Consider the following 21,536-nt stretch of genomic DNA (forward strand, 5'->3'; position numbering starts at 1 on the left):
TGGGATCCGGATTGGTCCCATAGAGTTGTGACTACCAAGTTGTTAAACATTTTCAATCACAGAGTCCCTACAGTACAGAAGGATGCCATTCAGCCCATCAAGTCTGTACTAACCCTATGAAGAGCATCCCATCCAGACCCAGCCCTCCCACCCTATTCTCATAACCCAATAGCATTTCTCATGGTTAATCCATTTAGCCTGCAGAACCTTGGTGACTATGGGCCATTTAGCATGGCCAATCCACCTAACCTGCTTACCTTTGGACTGTGGGAAGAAACTGGATCATTTGGCAAAAACCCAAACAGAACGAGAACAATGTACAAACCTCTCCCAGACAGTCACCTAAGGCTGGAATTGAACCTAGTTCCCTGGCATTGTGAGGCAGCAGTGCTGATCACTGAGCCACCGTGCCACCGAAACCTCTGTTCCTAGGTGGTCTCGAGTCATCAAATTTTCAGATAACAGCTGAACATGCTGACGACTAATGCTACAGAGACAGATAAAGGAATTTGGGATGTTTGGGCTTGCAGGAAACCATTGGCAATGTGGATCAGGCAGGAAGAAAAGTCTGTACAGATGTGTCATATTTAGGTTAGCAAGATGTAATAAATGAACTGCCATAGGGATCAGTGCTGTGACCTCAACTATTTACAATTGATGCCAGTGACTGGGTTGAAGGAACTAAATATATGGTAGCTAAATTTGCTGAAGACATCATGATGCGTAGGAGATTAAGTTGTGAGTCTGCTAAGTGTGTAAATACATTGAGAATAGCTGAAAGTTTGGGCACATGAAATATAATGTCAGAAGATGTGAACTTGCATACTTTGTCAAGAAGAATAAAAATGTAGCATATTATTTAAATTGTAGAACTCTGAGGTACTGAGGGATCTATATGTTTGGTACATTAATTTCTCAGCATTAGTATGCAGGTACAGCAAGTGATTAAGAAGGCAAAATGCCCCTTGCAAGGGGAATGGAGTGTAAAAGTACGGATGTTTTACGACAGTTTGACATGATATTGGTGAAACCAAGTCTGAACAATGTGCACAGTTTTTGTCTCCTTATTTAAGAAAGGGCACAATTGCAACAGAAGTTTTTCAGAAGTTCATTCGACTGACTCCTGGAGTGAGGGGATTATTTAAGAGGAAAGTTTGGACGAGCTTAGTTTTTAACCATTGGAGTTTAGAAGAATGAAAGCTGGCCTTATTGAAACACAGAAGATGCTGGAGATATTTTAAATCTGAAAGGATGTTTTCCGTGTGGAGATCTAGAATAGGGGAGAGTTTAAAAGGAAAAAGGTCTCCTATTGAAGAAAGAGATGAGAATTTTTTTCCGAGAGTCTGTGGAACTCTCGTTCCTCAGAGAATGGTGAAGGATAGATCATAGGATATTTTTAATACAGAGGTAGATGGATACTTGATTAAGAAGCGAGTCAAAGGGTATTGCACATGTTCTTGAATGCAAAGTTGAGGCCGCAGTCTTGATTCTAACTCGTGAAAGTGGCAAAAAGGCCACAATGCTGCTGAGTCTCCTCATCAATCTACCATTCTGTTTGGATTTTCTGTCTTAAATTGTAATCTGTTGATAGACAATGGTGTCTGAGACCGCACAGGCTAAAAACTGATTCATTTTGCCTGGCATAGTACAGGAGTGAGCATACGAAATAGTAGTGTGACCTTTTTTTTATCTGCAGGATACCGGTATGTTATCCTTGATGTTCCACTCTTGTTTGAGACAAACAAGTTGCTCAGGTTTATGAAGCATACTGTTGTTGTTTATTGGTAAGTTTATGTAAATCTGCTTAAACCTACTAGTATTGTCATTGATCATACTCAGTAGTCTATATGCCAAAGAATTATGAACACTCTATACTTTGTCTCTGACATTTCCCCTAGTTGCAATTGATATTTAAAATGGTGTCCAATACATTGACTATTTTAAAAGCAAACTATTGGGGGTCATAATTTTGGGGTCAGTATGAAGGTTCTATGAGGCATTGTAGCGTGAACACTATTCTCCATGCCCAGGGAGTGCGTGTCAGCTGGTCTTTAATGCATGAAAAATACTGCACAAAGCACTTTACAGGATGGGCCATTGAAAATTGGGGATGATACAAAACAAGTGGGAATAGGAAACCTGTCTAAGTCTTAATTTTTCCCTTTTCTTCACTAAATGCTTCAACTGTTAGTTTTTGCACAGATCACACAACACAGACCAGGAAGGAGACTTGTTTTTTCCTGCTTGATAAAGCTTAGTACCACACCACTCAAATTACTTGTTGATTGACTCAGATAACATAATCAAAAGTGATGAGTAATTTGTAGAATAATACAGTGCAAAACGTGGCAACTTAACCTGTTGTATCTGTGCTTTATAATTGTATCTCTTTGTAAAGCAGTATTGCCACTTCCTCCTGTTCTTTTCCATAGTCTTGCAATTCTTTTCAAGTATAGAACCCAAGTATTTATCCACTTGATGTTTGAAAGTTATTACTGAAAGTGCTTTCAGGCTATGCCTATAGTGGCATAGTGTGGGAATTGTAGCTTAACCTTCCATATCATAGCATCTTGTTCCTTGTAAAGCAAAATAAAATCCAATTGCCTAGCCCTTTTGGTGATGTCTTGTGTCAGTATGGTTATGCTTATGACATTTGGCTGACTGCTTTGTTTATTGTGTCGCAGTGACCCTCAGAGCCAGCTGACCCGGTTGATGAAACGAAATCATTTGACGCAGGCGGAGGCAGAGCGCCGCATTGGTGCGCAAATGCCATTGGAGCAGAAGCGGAAGCTGGCAAACCACGTGATTGATAACTCTGGTGACAGTGCCAGTACTTACCGGCAGGTTTGCAAACTGCACTCTCAGCTTGAAGACTCGCTGGACTTCTTAGCGGTCCGCTTACTAGCTTTAGTCACTCTGACAGGAATCGGAGGCCTCCTCTGCATATTTATGAAAAGGTGCATTTTTTAATATGAAGATTTGCTCCAGACCGAGCTAAGGTCAGGGCAGATGCTTCGTTTTCCTGTGAGAAGATCCTTTGTAAGACTGGAGAATGAAACACTGGTTGGAAGTGCTGCTTACTGAATGATCTTCAGTTATACCTCTCTTTCCCTTTCTCCTCATGATAATTGTCATTACCATTATCTATCTCCAACACTGCAGAGACCAACACTGACAAGACCATTGCCTAAATTATGGATAGTCAGAATCCTGCTTCAAATTTTGGTGCTTCAGAAAAAGCAATCAAGTAATGGATTTTTTAGGGTATAGACTTTCTTGCAGTATTGCTGTTCACTGCAACTTTTACGGATATCAAAGGCAAGTGACTGGCTGTTATTTACTTTGTTTAATCTGAGTGAGCACTTGAGGGATGTTTCTGAAATCTGATCTTCAGTAAGTTGCACTCTGTGATCCGTTGAGAATGGGCACCATTGCTGCTTCTTTAACTGTAATAACTGAGATGAATCTGAGGCAAGACAATGTTATCGCAGCAAGTGAAAACTGGAACTTTCAACGTATTGCCAGTTTATTATAAAAGAAGTGCAACTTGCTCGGGGCATATATAATGCATATGGTGGCACGGTGTGGGAATTGTCACTTAACCACAATTGCTGTGCTTTCTTTCTAGTTCACTATTGTCATATACATTTGCCAGTCAAGCAAGGTAGGTGTTCTCAGATCGTGATGATTCATTTTAAGTGCTGGGCTTTATTTTATCCATTGGGTTTCAATCTAGTAATGTCCACTCAAAATGTGCAATTTTACTTTATGAGAAATCAGAAAAATGAATATGTTTTCTAAATTCTCTGTCACTATACATTGGATCAGCAGTATGCTAATTCCTCCAAATAGTGTGGAATAAGCAACAACAATCACATACTAAATGAACAATGTTGTAATATATGGAAGAATTCTCTTTTGATGTTTCATTTTTAAAAATGATGTGGAAAGCCCTGACATGCATCTTTCTGTTGAGTTAATGTTATGCAAATATAGTGGGTGCTGTTGACCTTTGGCAATAACATCAAGGCCCAAGCCCTGATTTACTCTATCCATTAACGTTGATGCAAATCAGGCTAAGTGAAAAACAGGCTGCCAGCCTGCCATTGTCAAGTTTACCCTATTGCCAGTTTCACATCTAAAGTTTCTTGGAGGATTTCTATTCATTATATCAGTCTACTGACTATCTGTAATGGTGTTTTTGTTCAGACTGGATAATAGGCTGGATAAAATCTACAGGTCTCCAATCAGATAAAGATTTATACATACATCTGGATCTTTTCAGCAAGTTACTTCCCTTCTGCTGCCACTGTCTCCAGGGTTTTCCTTCCCCCTGAACTAGTGCTCAGAAGTGGCTTCCCAGGTACTATCACTCTCCAATTACATGCCCAAGTAATCATTCTTAATCTGAGTTGTGATTGCCACCTAGTCAAATGTAGGCAATTTCACATCAGACTGCCATGTTGTTATTGGCTAACATCGGAATGGGGTCCAAAGTAACGGTTATTCGAACACTGCCCACCCCCACCAGCACCCCAAGCACCAGGGAAGTTGGTGTCTGTGGTAACATCATTGCCTGCTAGCTGAAATTGACTATCTCTACTTGCACTGACTCAGGTATTTTTGAGTAGGAACATTTTTTGCTTCCCTGAAATAACACGGCTGTATGACTTCTCATTCATAAGACGGCCCATTTGCAGTCAAAGTCAAAAGACCTGAATTGTCAAAATGTGCTCAAGTGGAATATCCCCAGAGATAACGAGTGTCCTTGCCATTTCAAGCACCATTCTTGGTTTCAGGACAAATGACAGACAGAGATTAAAATCAAACATTAGGGCTTTACTGCTTCAGTTTCTGTCAATCTACTTTAAGCCCCACAATATCCTAAGTGTATAGAGACATCGACCTGTTACCCACATGTGCATTCGCTGTAATTGCCATCATAGGAAATTTTTAATTGAGTTTCTTTCCCTAAATTTGTCTTTGTAAAATGTCTGACATGTATAAATAAACCAGCATTGTCCTGAGTTTGAATCAATTTGAAAGGAATGGAATTTGAGGCTGAAAGATTTGTTGAAATTATTTTGCATTTTGCTGATGTCATTCGTTTTAAACTAATATTTAAGAAACTGCCTCCTGCAGTATCTGACATTGTGGATAACATTTTGAACTGTTGTGAGCTGATGACATTTGGCACTTTCTTTCCCTTGAGAGTAACAACAGGGCAAGGTCAGCTGTGTAATCAGATCAAAGTGCTGTAGGCAGGCCACATTATCAATGCCATGCTGAAAGAACAACCAATGGGACGAGCCTCAATGCTAAGAAGTTGTGTTGACCATTTCTCCTCAGTACTAAGTCCCAGTTTTGCTGAACTCCCGGTGGCTAGCTTTCATTCAATGACCTCCTTCTGCAGCTTAGCTGGGCCAGACACTGAATACTGCAAACACCGAGAGTTTCACATATATCATGACAAATCACAGCTCAGGCTAAACAGCTATCATTTGTCTTCTGCTGAAGGAGTCTCAAAACTCCTTACAACCAGTGAACTGTTTTCATTTATTGCATTACAGGGAAAGGTGTTTTCTAATTTGCGTACAGCAAGTAAAGGAAAAATGTTCTGTTTCTGTAGCTGTTAATATAAAGAGTAGCAAGAACAAGTGGAGAGCTCCCTTATCATTTTGTGGGTGTTTCACATTAGAATTATAGAATCCCTACAGTGTGGAAGCAGGCCATTCAGCCCATCAAGTCCGCACTGACCCTCCCAAGAACATTTCCCCTTACCCTAGCCCTGTAACCCTATATTTCCCATGGCCAATCCACTTAGTCTACACACCACTAGACACTGGGCAGTTTAGCATGGCCAAACCACCTAACCTGCAGGTCTTTGGAATGTGGGAGAAAACTGGGGTACCTAGAGGAAACCCACACTGCCCCATTCACAAGAGCAAGCAGGCATGTCACCATCTCGATTCCCAACTGATGTCTGAGCACTATCATGACCATAGACTGACTCTTTATTCATGCATTGGGCCCACGCTGAAACAGGGTACTTGTACATCTGGAGCTTGACTGGGCCATGGATACAGCAGATTCTTCAGGTCAATATTTATTCATCAATCAATGGCCTCACTAATTTAGACTATCAGTTCATTATCTCAATCAAATATGCAGATCCTGTTGCCATGTTACTGAGAATTTATTTAATTGGTTGTGAAAGCAACTATGGAAATGTAAGTACTTTGGTACTTTCTCCATTTACTTTTAGTCACCATGATGCACAACATACCTAACCGAGAAATTTAATAAATTGCACCTCACCTTGGAATCAGTGAAGCTGATGTTTGGGTCTGTGCTGTTCCATGTGTTCTTTTTTGTAATATTTCAGTGCACATGCTTCACTGTTTTAGATATGATTCAGCAAGATATGAGTAGCAGAAATGTTTACATCGGATTTTTGAAAGAGCTTACCCAATTAGCCATACTCTTCAGCTCTTTCCTTCGTTTCCCCGGAAGTTTATCCATGTCAAGTATAAAATCCCATTCATTTCCGAAATTACAGCAGAATCTACTTGTGTCACCCTTTCAAGAAACCCATTCAAACAAATACAGTAAGTTGTTGGAGGGGATTCTGAGGTACAGGATTTACATGTGTTTGGAAGGCCAAAATAGAGGGCATAGGTTTAAAGTGAAAGGGATTTAAAAGGCAACATTTTCACACAGAAGGTGTTGCATTTGTGGAGTGAACTGCCAGACGAAGTGACAGAGGTGAGTACAATTAAAACATTTAAAAGGCACCTGGAAGGGGATATGAATAGGATGGGTTCAGAGAGACATGGGTCAAATGCTGGCAAATGGGACAAGGTCGGATTGGAGTATCTGGTTTTCTTGACCCAAAGGGCCTGTTTCCATGCTGTATGACTTTATGAATAAGGAACAAGAGTTGGCCACTCAGTTATTCAAAAAATCATTGTGAACCTGCATATCTCCAATAATCTTTTACTCCCTTGATAATCAAGGCTCTATCTACATCTGCCTTAAAAAATGTTTAAAAATAAATAGGAGCTACAGGGAGGTAGTTACACCTAGAAATGAAGATAGTTGGGTGACTGTTAGAAGGGCAAGTAGCAGTCAGTGCAGCGATTCCCTGTAGCCGATTCTCCCCCCCCAAAACAAATATGCTGTTTTGGATACGGTTGGGGAAGTACAATTAACCAGGGGTAAGCCATGGGGTACAGGTCTCTGGCACAAAGTCTGTCCCTGTTGCTAAGAAGGGAAGGGGGTAGAGGAGTGGAGCATTAGTCATTGGGGACTCCATTGGCAGGGGGACGGATAGGAGATTCTGTAGGAGCGAGAGAGACTCGCGGTTGATGTGTTTCCTCCCAGATGCTAGGGTCTGTGATGCCTCGGATTGTGGTTTTGGGTTCCTTAAGGCGGAGGGGGAGCAGCCCCAGATCATGATCTACATAGGCATCAACGACATAGGAATAGGGTTGGGCATGTAAGGCAAAAATTCAGGAAGCTAGGGTGGAAACTTAGAGCTACAACAAACAGAGTTGTTGTCTCTGGTTTGTTACCTGTGCTACGTGCTAGGGAGAGAGAGGAATTGAACACAGGGATGGTGCAGCAAGGAGAGTTTCAGATACCTGGATAATTAGGGCTCATTCTGGGGTAGGTGGGGCATCTACAAATGGGATGGTCTACACCTGAACCAGAGGGGTGCCAATATCCCTGGGGGGGAAATTTGCTAATGCTCTTCAGGAGGATTTAAACTAATTCAGCAGGGGGATGGGAACCTGAATTGTAGCTCCAGTGTATAGGAGGTTGAGAGTAGTGAGGTCATGAATAAGGTTTCAAGGTCGCAGGAGTGTTCCTCCAGGCAGGAAGGTGGTTTGAAGTGTGTCTACTTTAACACTAGGAGCATCTGGAATAAGTTGGGTGAACTTGCAGCATGGGTTGGTACCTGGAAGTTTGATGTTGTCGCCATTTCGGAGACATGGATAGAGCAGGGACTGGGGGTTTAGATGTTTCAGTAAGAACAGAGAAGATGGTGAAAGAGGGGGAGATGTGACATTGTTAGTCAAGGATACAATTACAGTAGCAGAAAGGACGTTCGATGAGGACTCGTTTATTGAGGAAATATGGGCTGAGGTTAGAAACAGGGAGAGGTCACCCTGGGAGTTTTCTATAGGCCTCTGAAAAGTCCCAGAGATGTAGAGGAAAGGATAGCAAACACGATTCTTGACAGGAGTGAGAGTAACAGGGTAGTTGTTAAGGGGGACTTTAACTTTCCAAATATTGACTCGAAACGCTATAGTTTGTGTACTTTAGATGGGTCAGTTTTTGTCCAATGTGTGCAAGATGGTTTCCAGACAGTATGTAGACAAGCCAACAAAAGATGAGGCTACATTAGATTTGGTACTGCGTAATAAACCCAGCCAGATGTTAGATTTCGAGGTAGGTGAGCATTTTGGTGATGGTGACTACAATTCAGTTATGCTTACTTTAACAATGGAAAGGGATAGGTAAACACCGCAGGGTAAGAGTTATAGCTGGGGGGGAAAGGCAATTATGATACAATTAGGCAAGATTTAGGATGCATAGGATGGGGATGGAAACTGCAGGGGATGGGCACAATTGAAATGTGGAGCTTATCAAGGAACAGTTACTATGTGTCCTTGATAAGTATGTACCTGTCAGGCAAAGAGCCGTGGTTTACTAAAGAAGTTGAATCTTTTGTCAAGAGCAAGAAGGAGGCTTATGTAAAGGTGAGATGTGAAGGCTCAGTTAGGGCAATTGAGAGTTACAAGTTAGTCAGAAAGGACCTAAAGAGAGAGCTAAGAAGAACCAGGAGGGAACATGAGAAGTCTTTGGCAGGTAGAGCAAGGAAAACCCTAAAACTTTCTACAGGTATATCGGAAATAAAATAATGACGAAAGTAAGATTAGCTCAAGGACAATAGTGGGAAGTTGTGCATGGACTTCGAAGAAATAAGAGAGGTGCTAAATGAATATTTTGCATCAGTATTCACACAGGAAAAAGACCATGCTGTTGAGGAGATTACTGAGGTAGAGGCTATTAGACTAGGCGGGATTGAGGTTCATAAGGGGGAGGTGTTAGCAATTCTGGAAAGTGTGAAAATAGATAAATCCCCTGGGCTGGGTGGGATTTATCCTAGGATTCTCTGGGAATCTAGGGAGGAGATTGCAGAGCCTTTGGCTTTGATCTTTATGTTGTCATTGTCTACAAGAATAGTGCCAGAAGACTGAAGGATAGCAAATGTCCCCTTGTTCAAGAAGGGAAGTAGAGGCAACCCTGGTATTTAGAGACCAGTGAGCCTTACTTTGGTTGTGGGTAAAGTGCTGGAAAGGATTACAAGAGGTAGAATTTATAATCATTGAGAAAGGAATAGTTGGATTAGGGATAGTCAACATAGTTTTGTGAAGGGTAGTTTGTGCCTTACAAACCTTATTGAGTTCTTGGAGAAGGTGACCAAACAGCTGGATAAAGCGGTTGATGTGGTATGTATGGATTTCAGTAAGGCGCTTGATAAGGTTCCCCACAGTAAGCTATTGTAGAAAATACGGAGGCATGGGATTGAGGGTGATTTAGTGGTTTGGATCAGAAACTGGCTAGCTGAAAGAAGACAGGGTGGTGGTTGATGGGAAATGTTCATCCTGGAGTTCAGTTACTTGAAGTGTACCACAAGGATCTGTTTTGGGGCCACTGCTTTTTGTCATTTTTATAAATGACCTGGATGAGGGTGTAGAAGGATAGGTTAGTAAGTTTGCAGATGACAATAAGGTCAGTGGAGTTGTGGATAGTGCGGAGGATGTTGCAGGTTACAGAGGGACATAGATAAGCTGCAGAGCTGGGCTGAGAGGTGACAAATGGAGTTTAATGCGGAAAAGAGTGAGGTGATTCACTTTGGAAGGAGTAACAGGAATACACAGTACTGGGCTAATGGTAGTGTGGATGAGCAGAGAGATCTCCATGTCCATGTGCATAGATCCCTGAAAGTTGCCCCCCAGGTTAACAGGGTTGTAAAGAAGGCATACGGTGTGTTGGCTTTTATTGGTAGACAGATTGAGTTTTGGAGGTCATCTTGTAGCTGTACAAAATCTGATGCAGCTGCACTTGCAGTAGTGCATACAGTTCTGGTAGCCGCATTATAGGAAGGATGTGGAAGGTTTGGAAAGGGTTCAGAGGAGATTTAGCAGGATGTTGCCTGAAAGGGAGGGAAGGTCTTACGAGAAAAGGCTGAGGGACTTGAGGCTGTATTCGTTAGTGAGAAAAAGGTTAAAAAGTGACTTCATAGAGACATACAGGATGATCAGAGACAGTGTGATCAGTGGACTGTGGGAGCCTTTTTCCTTGGATGGTGATGGTTAGCATGAGGGGACATAGCTTTAAATTGAGGGGTGATAGATATAGGACAGATGTCAGAGGTAGTGTCTTTGTTCAGAGAGTAGTAGGGGCATGGAATGCCCTGTCTGCAACAGTAGTGGACTCGCTAACTTTAATGGCATTTAAATGTCACTGGGCAAACGTATGGATAAAAATGGAATAGTGTTGGTTAGATGGGCTTCAGACTGGTTTCACAGGTTGGCGCAAAATCGAGGGCCGAAGGACCTGCACTGTGCTGTTATGTGTTCTATATTCTGCCTTAAAAATATTTTAAGATTCTGCATCCAGTGTCTTTTCGGAAGGGGATTGCAAAGTCTCTCAATCCGCCAGAAGGAAAAAAAGGTCCTTATCTCGGTTTTAAATTTGGCAACTCTTTATTTTTAAACTATGTCCCTTGGTTCTAGATTCTCCCATAAGATCCTTTCAACATCTATCTGGTTAAGTCCCCTCAGGATTTTATATGTTTTAATTAAGTCACCTCCAAGTCTTCTATACTAGAGAGAACGAAGACCTAGCCTTCCTAGTCTGTCTTTACAAGGCAATCTGCTTATTCCAGGTATTAGCTCGTAAACCATCTCTGAACTGCTTCCACTACATTATATCCTTACCACAAATAGTGACCAGTATTGCAGATGCGGTTTCACCAATACCATAAGTGAAACATAACCTCCCTATTCTTCAAATCTCCTTGCAATAAAACGTAACATTCTATTAGCACAGTGGCACAGTGGTTAGCACTGCTATCTCACAGCGCCAGAGATCCGGGTTCACTTCCCGCCTCAGGCGACTGACTGTGTGGAGTTTGCACATTCTCGCTGTGTCTGCGTGGATTTTCTCCGGGTGCTCCAGTTTCCTCCCACAGTCCAAAAATGTACAGGTTAGGTGAATTGGCGATGCTAAATTGCCCGTAGTGTAGGGGAATGGGTCTGGGTGGGTGCGCTTTGGCGGGTCAGCGTGGACTCGTTGGGCCAAAGGGCCTGTTTCCACACTATAAGTAATCTAATCTAATCTAATCTAGCTTCCTGATGAGTTGCTGTACTTGTATATTAACCTTCTGAGATTCATGCACGAGGATCCCCAGATATCTCTGCATCTCAGAGCTCTGCAACATCTCACCATTTAGACTGTTGAACTTTTAAGTTTATTTCTTTATTTTTCTACGTTATTCTAAGAAGGACTGTAATGTTTAACTTTTAACTTTGTTTCTTTATTTTCTACATTGCACCTAAGATTTTGTACCTCGGTACCTAAATGATGCTGGAATGGCGAGCACTTTTCACTGTACTCATGTACTTCTGTACTTGGATACATGTGACAATAAAATCTTATTCAAATTCTAATATGCTTTCCTTTATTCTTTCTACCAAAATGAAAAATTTAACACTTTCCCACGTACTTCATTTGACACATCTTTGCCCACTCACTTAACCTTTCTGCATCCCATTATAGGCTCCACATGTACACTTCACAACTCAGCACCTTAGCCATCTTTCTGTCATCAGTAATTATCATACCTTCAATTACTTCATCTAAGTCATGTATATAAGTTGTAAAGAATTGAGGCCCCAGCACTGATCCTTGTGGCACACCCCTCATGACATCTTGCCATTCCTTAACTTTCTCATCAGAGAGCCTGTACCCTGAACAGAAGGTTTACAATCTGATGATCTGGTCTCAGATCCTAACAATAGTTATATCAATGTTGTACATTTATTTTTCAAGACTTTATAATTTCAAAAGATATTGGAGCTGAATTTGGCCACTCGGCCCATCAAGTCTGCTCTGCCATTCAGTCATGGCTGATAGGTTCCTCACTCCCATTTTCCCCATAGCCCTCCATCCCATTACCAATTAAAAATCTGTCTAACTCCTCCTTAAACTTACTCATGGTCTCAGCATCCAGGGCACTTTGGGGTAGTGAATTCCACAGATTCACAACCCTTTGAGTTTCTCCTCAACTCTATTTTAAATTTGCTGTCCCTTATCATAAGGCTACAAGCTCTTGTTCTAGAATGCCCCACAAGAGGAAGCATCTGCTCCACATCTTTTTATCCACACCTTTTATCATCTTGAACACCTCAATTTGATCCCCCCCCAACCCCCATTCTTCTAAATTCCAGAGAGTGTAGGCCTAAATTGTTCCATCTCTCTTCATATGACAAAGCCCTCATCTCTGGGATCAATCTAGTGAACCTCCTCTGAACTGCCTCCAATACCCCTTCATCTTCCCTCAAATAAGGGCACCAAAACTGTGCGTAATACTTCAGGTGCGGTCTCAACAATACTTTGTATAGTTGCAACAATACTTCCTTACCTTTGTATTCTATTCCTTTAGCTGGAAAAGCCAACATTCCATTCACTTTCTTTATTATCTGCTATACCTGCATGCTAGTTTTCTGAGACTCATGACTGAGTACACCTAGATGCCCCTGCACTGGAGCACCCTGATGTCTTTCCCCATCATCGGTTGCCTTCCAATTTTTTCAACCCAAATGCATGACCTCATACCTAGCCACTTTAAACTGCAACTGCCACATTTTGGCCCACTCTCCTAACTTATCCATATCCATTTGTCAGGTTCTTATTTTCTCATCGAAATTTACCATCCTGCCTATTTTTGTCATTTGCAAATCTGGCTACAGAACCTTCTATCCCTGTATCCAAGTCTTTAATGTAGATTATAAATAGCTGGGGTCCAAGCACTGAACCCAGTGGCAGCCCACTAGTTACATCCAGCCATCCAGAAAAAAACCCTTTTGTCCTGACTCGATCTTCTCTCCTTCAGTCACTCCTCTGTCCATGCTAATAAATTACCCCTAATCCCATATGATCCAACCTTATGAATTAACCTGTTGTGTGACTCCTTATCAAATCCTTTCCATAAATCCAAATATATAATATCTACAGCATCCCCATTATCTACTTTGCATGTTACATCTTCAAAAAACTCTAGCAAATTTGTCAAACATGATTTGACCTTAATAAAACCATGCTGACTCTGATGGATAGTGTTTTGTCTTTCCAAATCTCTTGATATTGCTTTCTTGATAATTGATTCTAACCTTTCCCAACAACAGATGGTGGACTAACTGGTCTGTAATTTCCCACATCTTATCTCCCTCCCTTTTTGAATAAGGGTGTTATATTAGCCATTTTCCAATCTACCAGAACTTTTTCTATGTCCAGGAAATTTGGAATATTGTAACCAAATGGATCTACTATCCCCACTGCTATTTCCTTTAATAACCTAGGATGTAGGCCATCAGGCCTGGGGGACTTGTCTGTCCTCAATCCTAATAGTTTGCTCAGTACTTTTTCCCTATTGAAGTTGATTATTCTAAGTTCTACCCTTTATATTGCCTCTGACTTGCCTGTTCTAATAGGAACAGTACTATTGTCCTCCACCATGAAAACTGAGGCAAAGTATTGATTTAGCATCTCTACCATTTGAGTGTTCCCCACTATTAACACTCTGCTTTCATCTTCCAAGGGACCAACATTCACATTAGTGACTCTCTTCCCTTTTATATATGTATAGAATCTTTTGCTATCCTTCTTGATATTTTGTGTTAGTTTCTTTAGTTTTTTTTAGTACCCCTTTGTGTTTGAAAATTTTCCAATCTTCCAGCCAGCCACTGGCCTTTGCAAGCCGTTGTCCTTGACCTCCTTGTTTAGCCATGGATTTTTTTTTAACTCTTACCCCCCCCCCCCCCCTTTATCATCATATCCGTAGAAACACACTTTAGTCAAGAAACGGCCTGCCATTGTTTGTAATCTGTGAGTGAACTCTTCTAATATTAGTACAAGTCTCTGGATGTTAGAAAGGAGGGTGTTGAGAATTGACAGTGCTGGCTGTGCAGTTGTCATTTCTGATACCAAGGTTTTTGACTTTCTAGTGATTTGGTATAACTGAGTGGCTTGCTGGATCATTTCAGGGGCAATTAAAAGTCGACCAAATTGATGTGGGTTTGGAGGTGCATGTGGAGCAAACTAGGGTAAGGGTAGTAGGTTTCTTCCCTAAGTTCCACCAGTTTCTATAGTGTGAGTGTTACTTGTGTCCTGTGATGTTTCCACTATGCCGCAATCATTCCTCTATCAGTACTGGCTATTTAATCTCACCTGGAAAGTCTCACATTCTACCTGGGTCTGCTTATTTTGATTTAGGAAGGAGAGACCAGCCAAAGTTGGTGACCCTGATCAGCGTCATTTCTTTGAACTATGAAGATTATGACAGTGGTTGAATTTCCTATTGTGAGGCTTTGCTTAGGCATGAAGTGTGTCATTTTAGTAAAGTGATTAGATTAGATTAAATTAGATTAATTACAGTGTGGAAACAGGTCCTTCAGCCCAACAAGTCCATACCGACTCTCCTAAGAGCAACCCACCCAGACCCATTCCCCTACATTTATCCCTTCACCTAACACTACGGGTAATTTAGCATGGCCAATTCACCTAACCTGCACATTTTTGAACTGTGGGAGGAAATCGGAGCACCCGGAGGAAACCCACGCAGACACGGGGAGAATGTGCAAACTCCACGCAGACAGTTGCCTGAGGCAGGAATTGAACCCGGGTCTCTGACGCTGTGAGGCAACAGTGCTAACCACTGTGCCGCCCACCGTACCTCAGTCACTGAGACTGCTTCATTTTTTTAAAAAACCTGATTGTAATGTAATGTTTTGCACTATAGTCCATGGAACTGTACCTTGACAGTGGAGAGAGAGAAACTTTGCACTTGCATAATAACTGTGATGTGCAAGCATACCCACTCCTTGCTAAAACTGATATGGAGCCGTAGGCTGTACAGAGCGGAAACAGACCCTTCAGTCTAACTTGTCCGTGCCGACCAGATATCCTGAATAAACCTATTCCTATTTGCCAGTATTTGGCCCCAATCCCTCTAAACGCTTCCTATTCATTTACTTATCCAGATGCCTTTTAAATGTTGTCCAGGTATCAGTCGAGTAAAACCTCTCTGAACTGCTTCCAACACAATCTGTAAGGTACCTCAGTTACTAAGACTTTGCTTCATTTTTAAAAAAAAAAACCTGATTGTAATGTAATTGTATGCTAGCCAAGTTCTGCTGGCTGTACCTATGTTACTTTGGAGAGTCTTAATCCAGTTCCTGACAGTGCTAAGTGGCAATCTCAGTTTCAGCAAGACTGTTTTGCAGATTCACAGAATTGTTACAGTCAGAAGGAGGCTATCGAATTAACTTTATTGTCACACGTACTCAAGTGAGTACAGTAAAAAGTTTACAAGTCGCCACTTGTTGCCCTAGGTACAGAATCTTAGTAACAAAGCAGAAAAATAACGAAAACAAATTTTAAGTTAAACATTACTAAAAAGTAGAAAAACAAAGAAACACAATTGACAGTTCAACACCACAGTCTGTCTATGCTGGCTTTGCATTCCTCACAAGGGCCCCAGCTGCTTTGCCCTGCCTTCTCCCACTCTCAGCTGACCAGCTCTGAATATTTTGATTTAGTGCTGAATTCTTACCTTTTCCATATAAGCTTTTATGTTGTTTAGCCATCCTTGGAACAGCCAGTATAGGTTGTCTCAAATAAAAGTATTGCAGATGCTGGGGAACTGAATTAAAAACAGAAAATGCTGATGAAACAGTTTCACAGCAACTGTGGAAATAGAACCAGAATTAATATTTCAAGTGCAATGAAATTATTTCTCTCTCCACACGTCAGACCTGTTGAGTTTCTCGAGCACTGTTTTATTTGGGTCTGTCCACTCAACTCGTGTGAGCTCCTTGACATAGCCATTAGTAGGATGGTTATAATCCAGTTGGTCGTAATTCAATGAGGTTGAACCAGCCTTAAAGATCATCTCTGAGATTAAAGGTAAATGTCTATGACATAACCATGCACAAACCTTTAGTTGTGTCAAATTTGAAAATATAGTTAACTGTTTTTGCTATGAACAACAAATAACAATGTTTTCATGAGTCAAAGGAAAAGCAAATTTGTTAACTGTTTTAGATTAGATTAGATTACTTTAGATTTTTTTTTAGATTAGATTTAGATTACTTTACAGTGTGGAAACAGGCCCTTCAGCCCAACAAGTCCACACCGACCCACCGAAGCGCAAACCTCCCATACCCCTATATTTACCCCTTACCTAACATGACGGACAATTTAGCATGGCCAATTTACCTGACCTGCACATCTTTGGACTGTGGGAGGAAACCGGAGCACCCGGAGGAAACCCATACAGACATGGGGAGAATGTGCAAACTCCACACAGTCAGTCGCCTGAGGCGGAAATTGAACCTGGGTCTCTGGCGCTGTGAGGCAGCAGTGCTAACCACTGTTGAACCTCAGGAAACAAAAAAAATCAATTCAAAGATCCAGCCTTTGTGCTATAATGTGAGTCCACACACATGAAAACAGAATGTAAAATTGAAACTGAATGTAAAATCGGAAAGAAGATACTGATGAGACATAGAAGGAGAAGTTGTCCATTTAGATCATCAAGTTTGCTGGTTTAATTCATGGCTGATCTGAAAATCCTCAACTCAACTCTCTCCACCACCCCACCCCCTCCCCCCCCACCCCCACTCCCGTACCTCCTGATTCCCTTACTGGTTAAAAACCTATCTCAGCCTTGAATATAGTTAATGGTAATGAATCCTAAATATTCATAATCCTCTCCTCAGCTTTGTTTTGTAACCTTATTCTGAGGTTATGTCCTCTAGCCCTCGAGTCTCCCACAAGGGGAAACCTTTCCGCATCCATCCTGTCACTTCCTCTAAGAATCTTGTATGTTTCAAGAAGGTCACCTCTCATTCTTCCATATTCAACCAAGTAAAGGCCCAATCTACTCAACCTCTCCTCATAAGACAGTGCCTCTATACCTGGTATCAGCATTGTGAACCTCCTCTGGACCAGCTGCACGACCAGTATATCTTTCCTTGGATCAAAGGCCCAAAGTGTTCACAGTATTCCAGCTATGGCCTGAGTAGTGCCTTGGATAGTTTTAGCAAAACTTTTATTTTCCATTCCCTTTGAAATAAAGGCTAGCATTCTGTTTGCCTTTCCTATTACCTGATGAACTTGCATACTAACTTTTTGTGATTCATGGATGAAGACACCAAATCCCTCTATTCTGTAGCTTTCTGCAATCTTTCTCAATTTAAATAATATTCAAAATCTATTCTTCAAACTTGGATAATTTTACATTTTATGACATTGTATTCTGTCTGGCAAGATTTTTGTCCAGTCTCTTCAGCTGTCCCTATCTCTCTGCAGTCTCTTATGTCATTGTCATCAGTTGTCTTCCCAACTACCTTTGTGTCAGCACAAACATGGTCATAGTACATTCACTTTTTCCTCATCTAAGTCCTGAATCTATATTGTAAATAATTACTGATAAGCACTGATCCTCGTGGCACACAATTAGTTACAGGTTGCCATCTGAAAGTACCCCCTTTTTGGTCAATTTTCTGTCATCTATTAATTAGCCAATCCTTTATACATGCTAATGCACTACTTCAAATATCTTCTAAAGTGGCCTAATGGGTGGTACCTTCATTCAAGGGCTCACTGAAGATGTTATCTAGTGTGGTGGCGAAGCATCTGAATACGAACCTTCCAGCTCAGTGAGCAAACCTACATCCAGAACCTCAACCTGAGCTACAAATCTTCTCAAAACTCACTAAGTGGTACCTTATCAAGCACATTTGAAAATGCAAATATATTGCATCCACTGAATTTCCTTTAGCTATCTCACTTGTTATCTCCTCAAAGTATTCCTGTAAATTTGTCAAGCATGATTTCCCTTCTTGAAGTAATACTGACTGCTTGATTACATTATGCATTTCTAAATGCTCTGCTATTATATCCTTTATAATAGACTCTAACATTTTCCCAATAACAGACGTTAACCTAACTGGCCTATATTTGTCTTTTTCTTTGTCCGTTTCACTTTTAAAATAAAGATGTTATATTGGCATTTTCAAATCCTCTGGGACTTTTTCCAGAATTTAAGGATTCCTGGATAATAACTACCAGTGCATCCACTACCTTTGCAGTATCCTAGGATGCATCTCATCAGATCCAGGCAGCTTTTCAGTCTTTGGACCCATTAATTTTCTTAACACTTTTTCTGTAGGGTGACAGTTATTACATTTATTTACTGTCTTTTTGATCCTTGCTTGTTTAATTTTTGGGATGTATTCAGTGTCTTCTACTGTGAAGACTGATGCACATATTTATTCAGCTCCTCTGCCATCTCTAGTTCCTATTACTATTTATCCAGTTTTGGTCTCTCAGGGGCCTATGTTCACATTTTATATTTCTGTCTTCCTTTTTATGTTTTTAAAGAAACTTTCTGTCCGTCTTGAAATTACTTGTCAGTTTATCAACACTTTATTTGGTTGTTGACTGCTTTCTGTTGGTTTTTAAGACTTTCCCAGTCATCCAGCATATCATTAATCTTTGCCATATTAAATGTTTTCTTCTTTCAGTCTAATATTATCCTTAATTTCCCCGGTTAACCATGGTTGGTTTATCCCCTTCCTCGAATCCTCCTTCCTCACTGGGATATACCTTTGCTATAAGTCATTAACTATATTCTTTAATATCTGGAATAATGCTCAACTGTTTTTGCTACTAAACTCCTTTCCCAGTCCATTCCAGCCAGATCTGCCTTCATTCCTATGTAATTAGCCTTATTTGAGCTTAATATAGTTGTTTCTGACCCAATTTCCTCCCTCTCAAACTGAATGCTAAATTCTACCAACTTATGGTCACTGTTTCTGAGGAGATTCCTGGTTGGAATTACAACATATTATCATAGGAACTGATCCGGTATACTCTCTGAATTCTTCCCCGTGTTTTCCTTTGCCAATCTAAGTAACCCAATCTTAATGAAGATTAAATTCACCCCAAGTCAATGTCCTGCCTTTATTATCTCCTGATGTATTCTCTGTCCCACTGTATAGCGACTATTAGGGGGCCTGTAGACCATTACTACCAATGTTTCCTTTCCCTTTTTATTTCTTACCTCCACCCATATGGATTCTACATCTGATTCAATTTCTTGCTTATTGTACTTGTTCAATTGTGTTACAGCAATGTTACCCCACTACACATCCCATTCCTGCCTGTCCTTTTGTAAATGTCATTGTAACCCTTCTCTGTAATAGTTATAATATCATACCTATTAACCTGTACTTGGGTGTTTATTTCATTAATTTTGTTCTGAATACTATGCGCATTCAATTAAAGAACCACTAATGGTGATTTTTTTCAACCATTATTTCCGCTTTTGACCCTATGTACTGCTGTTTTTCTGTTTATGTCCTGTGTCCCTTCCTGTCCCAGTCAGGGTATGGTTCTCCAGATAACTGCCTGTAATTCTGCCCATTTTTCCTGCATTTCCCCTCCTTTGTCTTTTAAGGATTGGGTTTTAATCTGAGACCAATATTTGTTTCTAATTTCTTGAATGCATCGTTTGTCACAAATTATGAAAATTCTCAGCTCCTTCATGATTTTCCCTGGGCTGGGAACCGGTACCCATTTCTTCCTTGGAGAAGGAAAATGGAGACAGTGACTTCTCTTCAATTTTCTGCCAAAATGCATTTAGAACTTCCCATGAATACTGGTCCCAATTTGTATTTCCAAGAGGTTATTTTGGCTGGGTCTGTCTCTGACTGTTTCCAGTTGGTATTATTACTGGATAAGTCAGGTGGTCTCACTGAGACACAAACACGCAATATTACGGATATTTGGTAAGAAAAACAAATTAAGATCTTTTTAAAATCTACTTATATCAGAAATTCAGTTTTAAACACACCATGAAAGTATAATCCCAAAACATTGCTTTGCAAGTTTCAAGAAAAATCCCTTGTACAATCCTCACACCAGAATTAATTTCACTTATCATCTCAATAGGTTTAAAGTAACTAACTCTTCAACTGGAACCTCTGACAGCTATCATATATCTGAGTTTAAACAAACTCAGCTTCCAGTCCTAATCCCAACACTTTCAGGCTGGGATTATCACTATCTTGTAAAGTAATCCAGTTTACTATATTCTCCCCTTCTCAGGAGCACTGCTGTATACATGCACCTCCGTGCAAAACCTCACCACTCGAAGTAAAACTGAAGTCTCTCTGTTCTGGGATTTTCCTGAAGCTTAAAAAGAACTTCTAACAAAAACCTGGAGGCACAGTTGTCTATCCTATTAGGTCAGAAAATCCTAAAATAACAAAAACCCAATACGCTGCCAAAGTAGACCTCACAAACTGTTTTAAAAGAAATCACCATGGCTACAGAAATACTTCTTAGTTAATTACTAACTTCAGAGACAAAAAAGCTTGTATGTTAACTAGCTCCAAATTCAAAACCTAAAATTAACGTAAACAAAGTTTAAAAAATTTATAACTCAGTTTATATCGAAACAGTAATTGTGCTAATGCCCTGAAGCCATGCAAGGGTTTTATTGGTGTCTGGATTGTCCCTCATTGCCAAGAATGATTCAGTTAGTTTCTCACTTCTGTAATGGAAGGTGACCTTGAGTTTTTAAGCAGCTTGCCTTGACACCATTCAATTTGTTTCCATTCCAGTAAGGTCAAAGTTTTAATAGGATCTCTTCATGCAATAGAGATTGGAACTATGTGAAGGAGGACTGAGATACCTATGAGCATATGAATTAGGAACAGACATAGGTATTCAACCGCTCAACCTACTCTACCATTCAAGAGGATCATGCTTTTTTTGTGTTTTTAATTCCACATTTCCATTTACTTTGATTTATTTGCCTAACAGGAATCAATTAACCTTTGCCCTAAAAATTTCTATAGCCCTTGCCCCCCCCCCCCACCCCCGCCCCCCACTACCACCTTAAGCAAAGCTTCCAGAGGTATATGACTGTGCGAGGAATATTGCAATGAGGAGAAGAAAGTTGAAAGCACTGAATGCTGAGATATACCATACTTGTCATGATTGTTCTGATTAAAATACGCATTGAATCAACAACCAGAACAGATGTTAGGGTGTATAGCATCTGGGTGGCAGTGAGGGAGGGAGTCAACCAATGTACCTGTTTCCAGCCACTACCTGATGACCATGTGCTTAAAAGCAAAGTATGTGAGTGGGCCGAGAACAAGAGCAGA

The 21,536-nt window shown here is 40.7% G+C and overlaps 1 protein-coding gene across 2 annotated transcripts in view; it reads left to right on the plus strand.

The window, feature by feature from the left end:
- Positions 1-5,045, plus strand: part of dcakd (dephospho-CoA kinase domain containing) — a 29,418-nt gene extending 24,373 nt beyond the window's left edge. For both annotated transcript variants that reach the window (XM_043706285.1, XM_043706286.1), the window contains exons 4-5: positions 1,697-1,784; positions 2,685-5,045. In XM_043706285.1, the coding sequence (XP_043562220.1) occupies positions 1,697-1,784; positions 2,685-2,970 (374 nt within the window). In that variant the 3' untranslated portion in view covers positions 2,971-5,045. The remainder of the gene's footprint in view (positions 1-1,696; positions 1,785-2,684) is intronic.
- The last annotated feature ends 16,491 nt before the right edge of the window (positions 5,046-21,536 follow it).

This window comes from Chiloscyllium plagiosum, chromosome 16 (genome assembly GCF_004010195.1).
Source record: "Chiloscyllium plagiosum isolate BGI_BamShark_2017 chromosome 16, ASM401019v2, whole genome shotgun sequence".
In the NCBI taxonomy this organism is placed as follows: Eukaryota; Metazoa; Chordata; class Chondrichthyes; order Orectolobiformes; family Hemiscylliidae; genus Chiloscyllium; species Chiloscyllium plagiosum.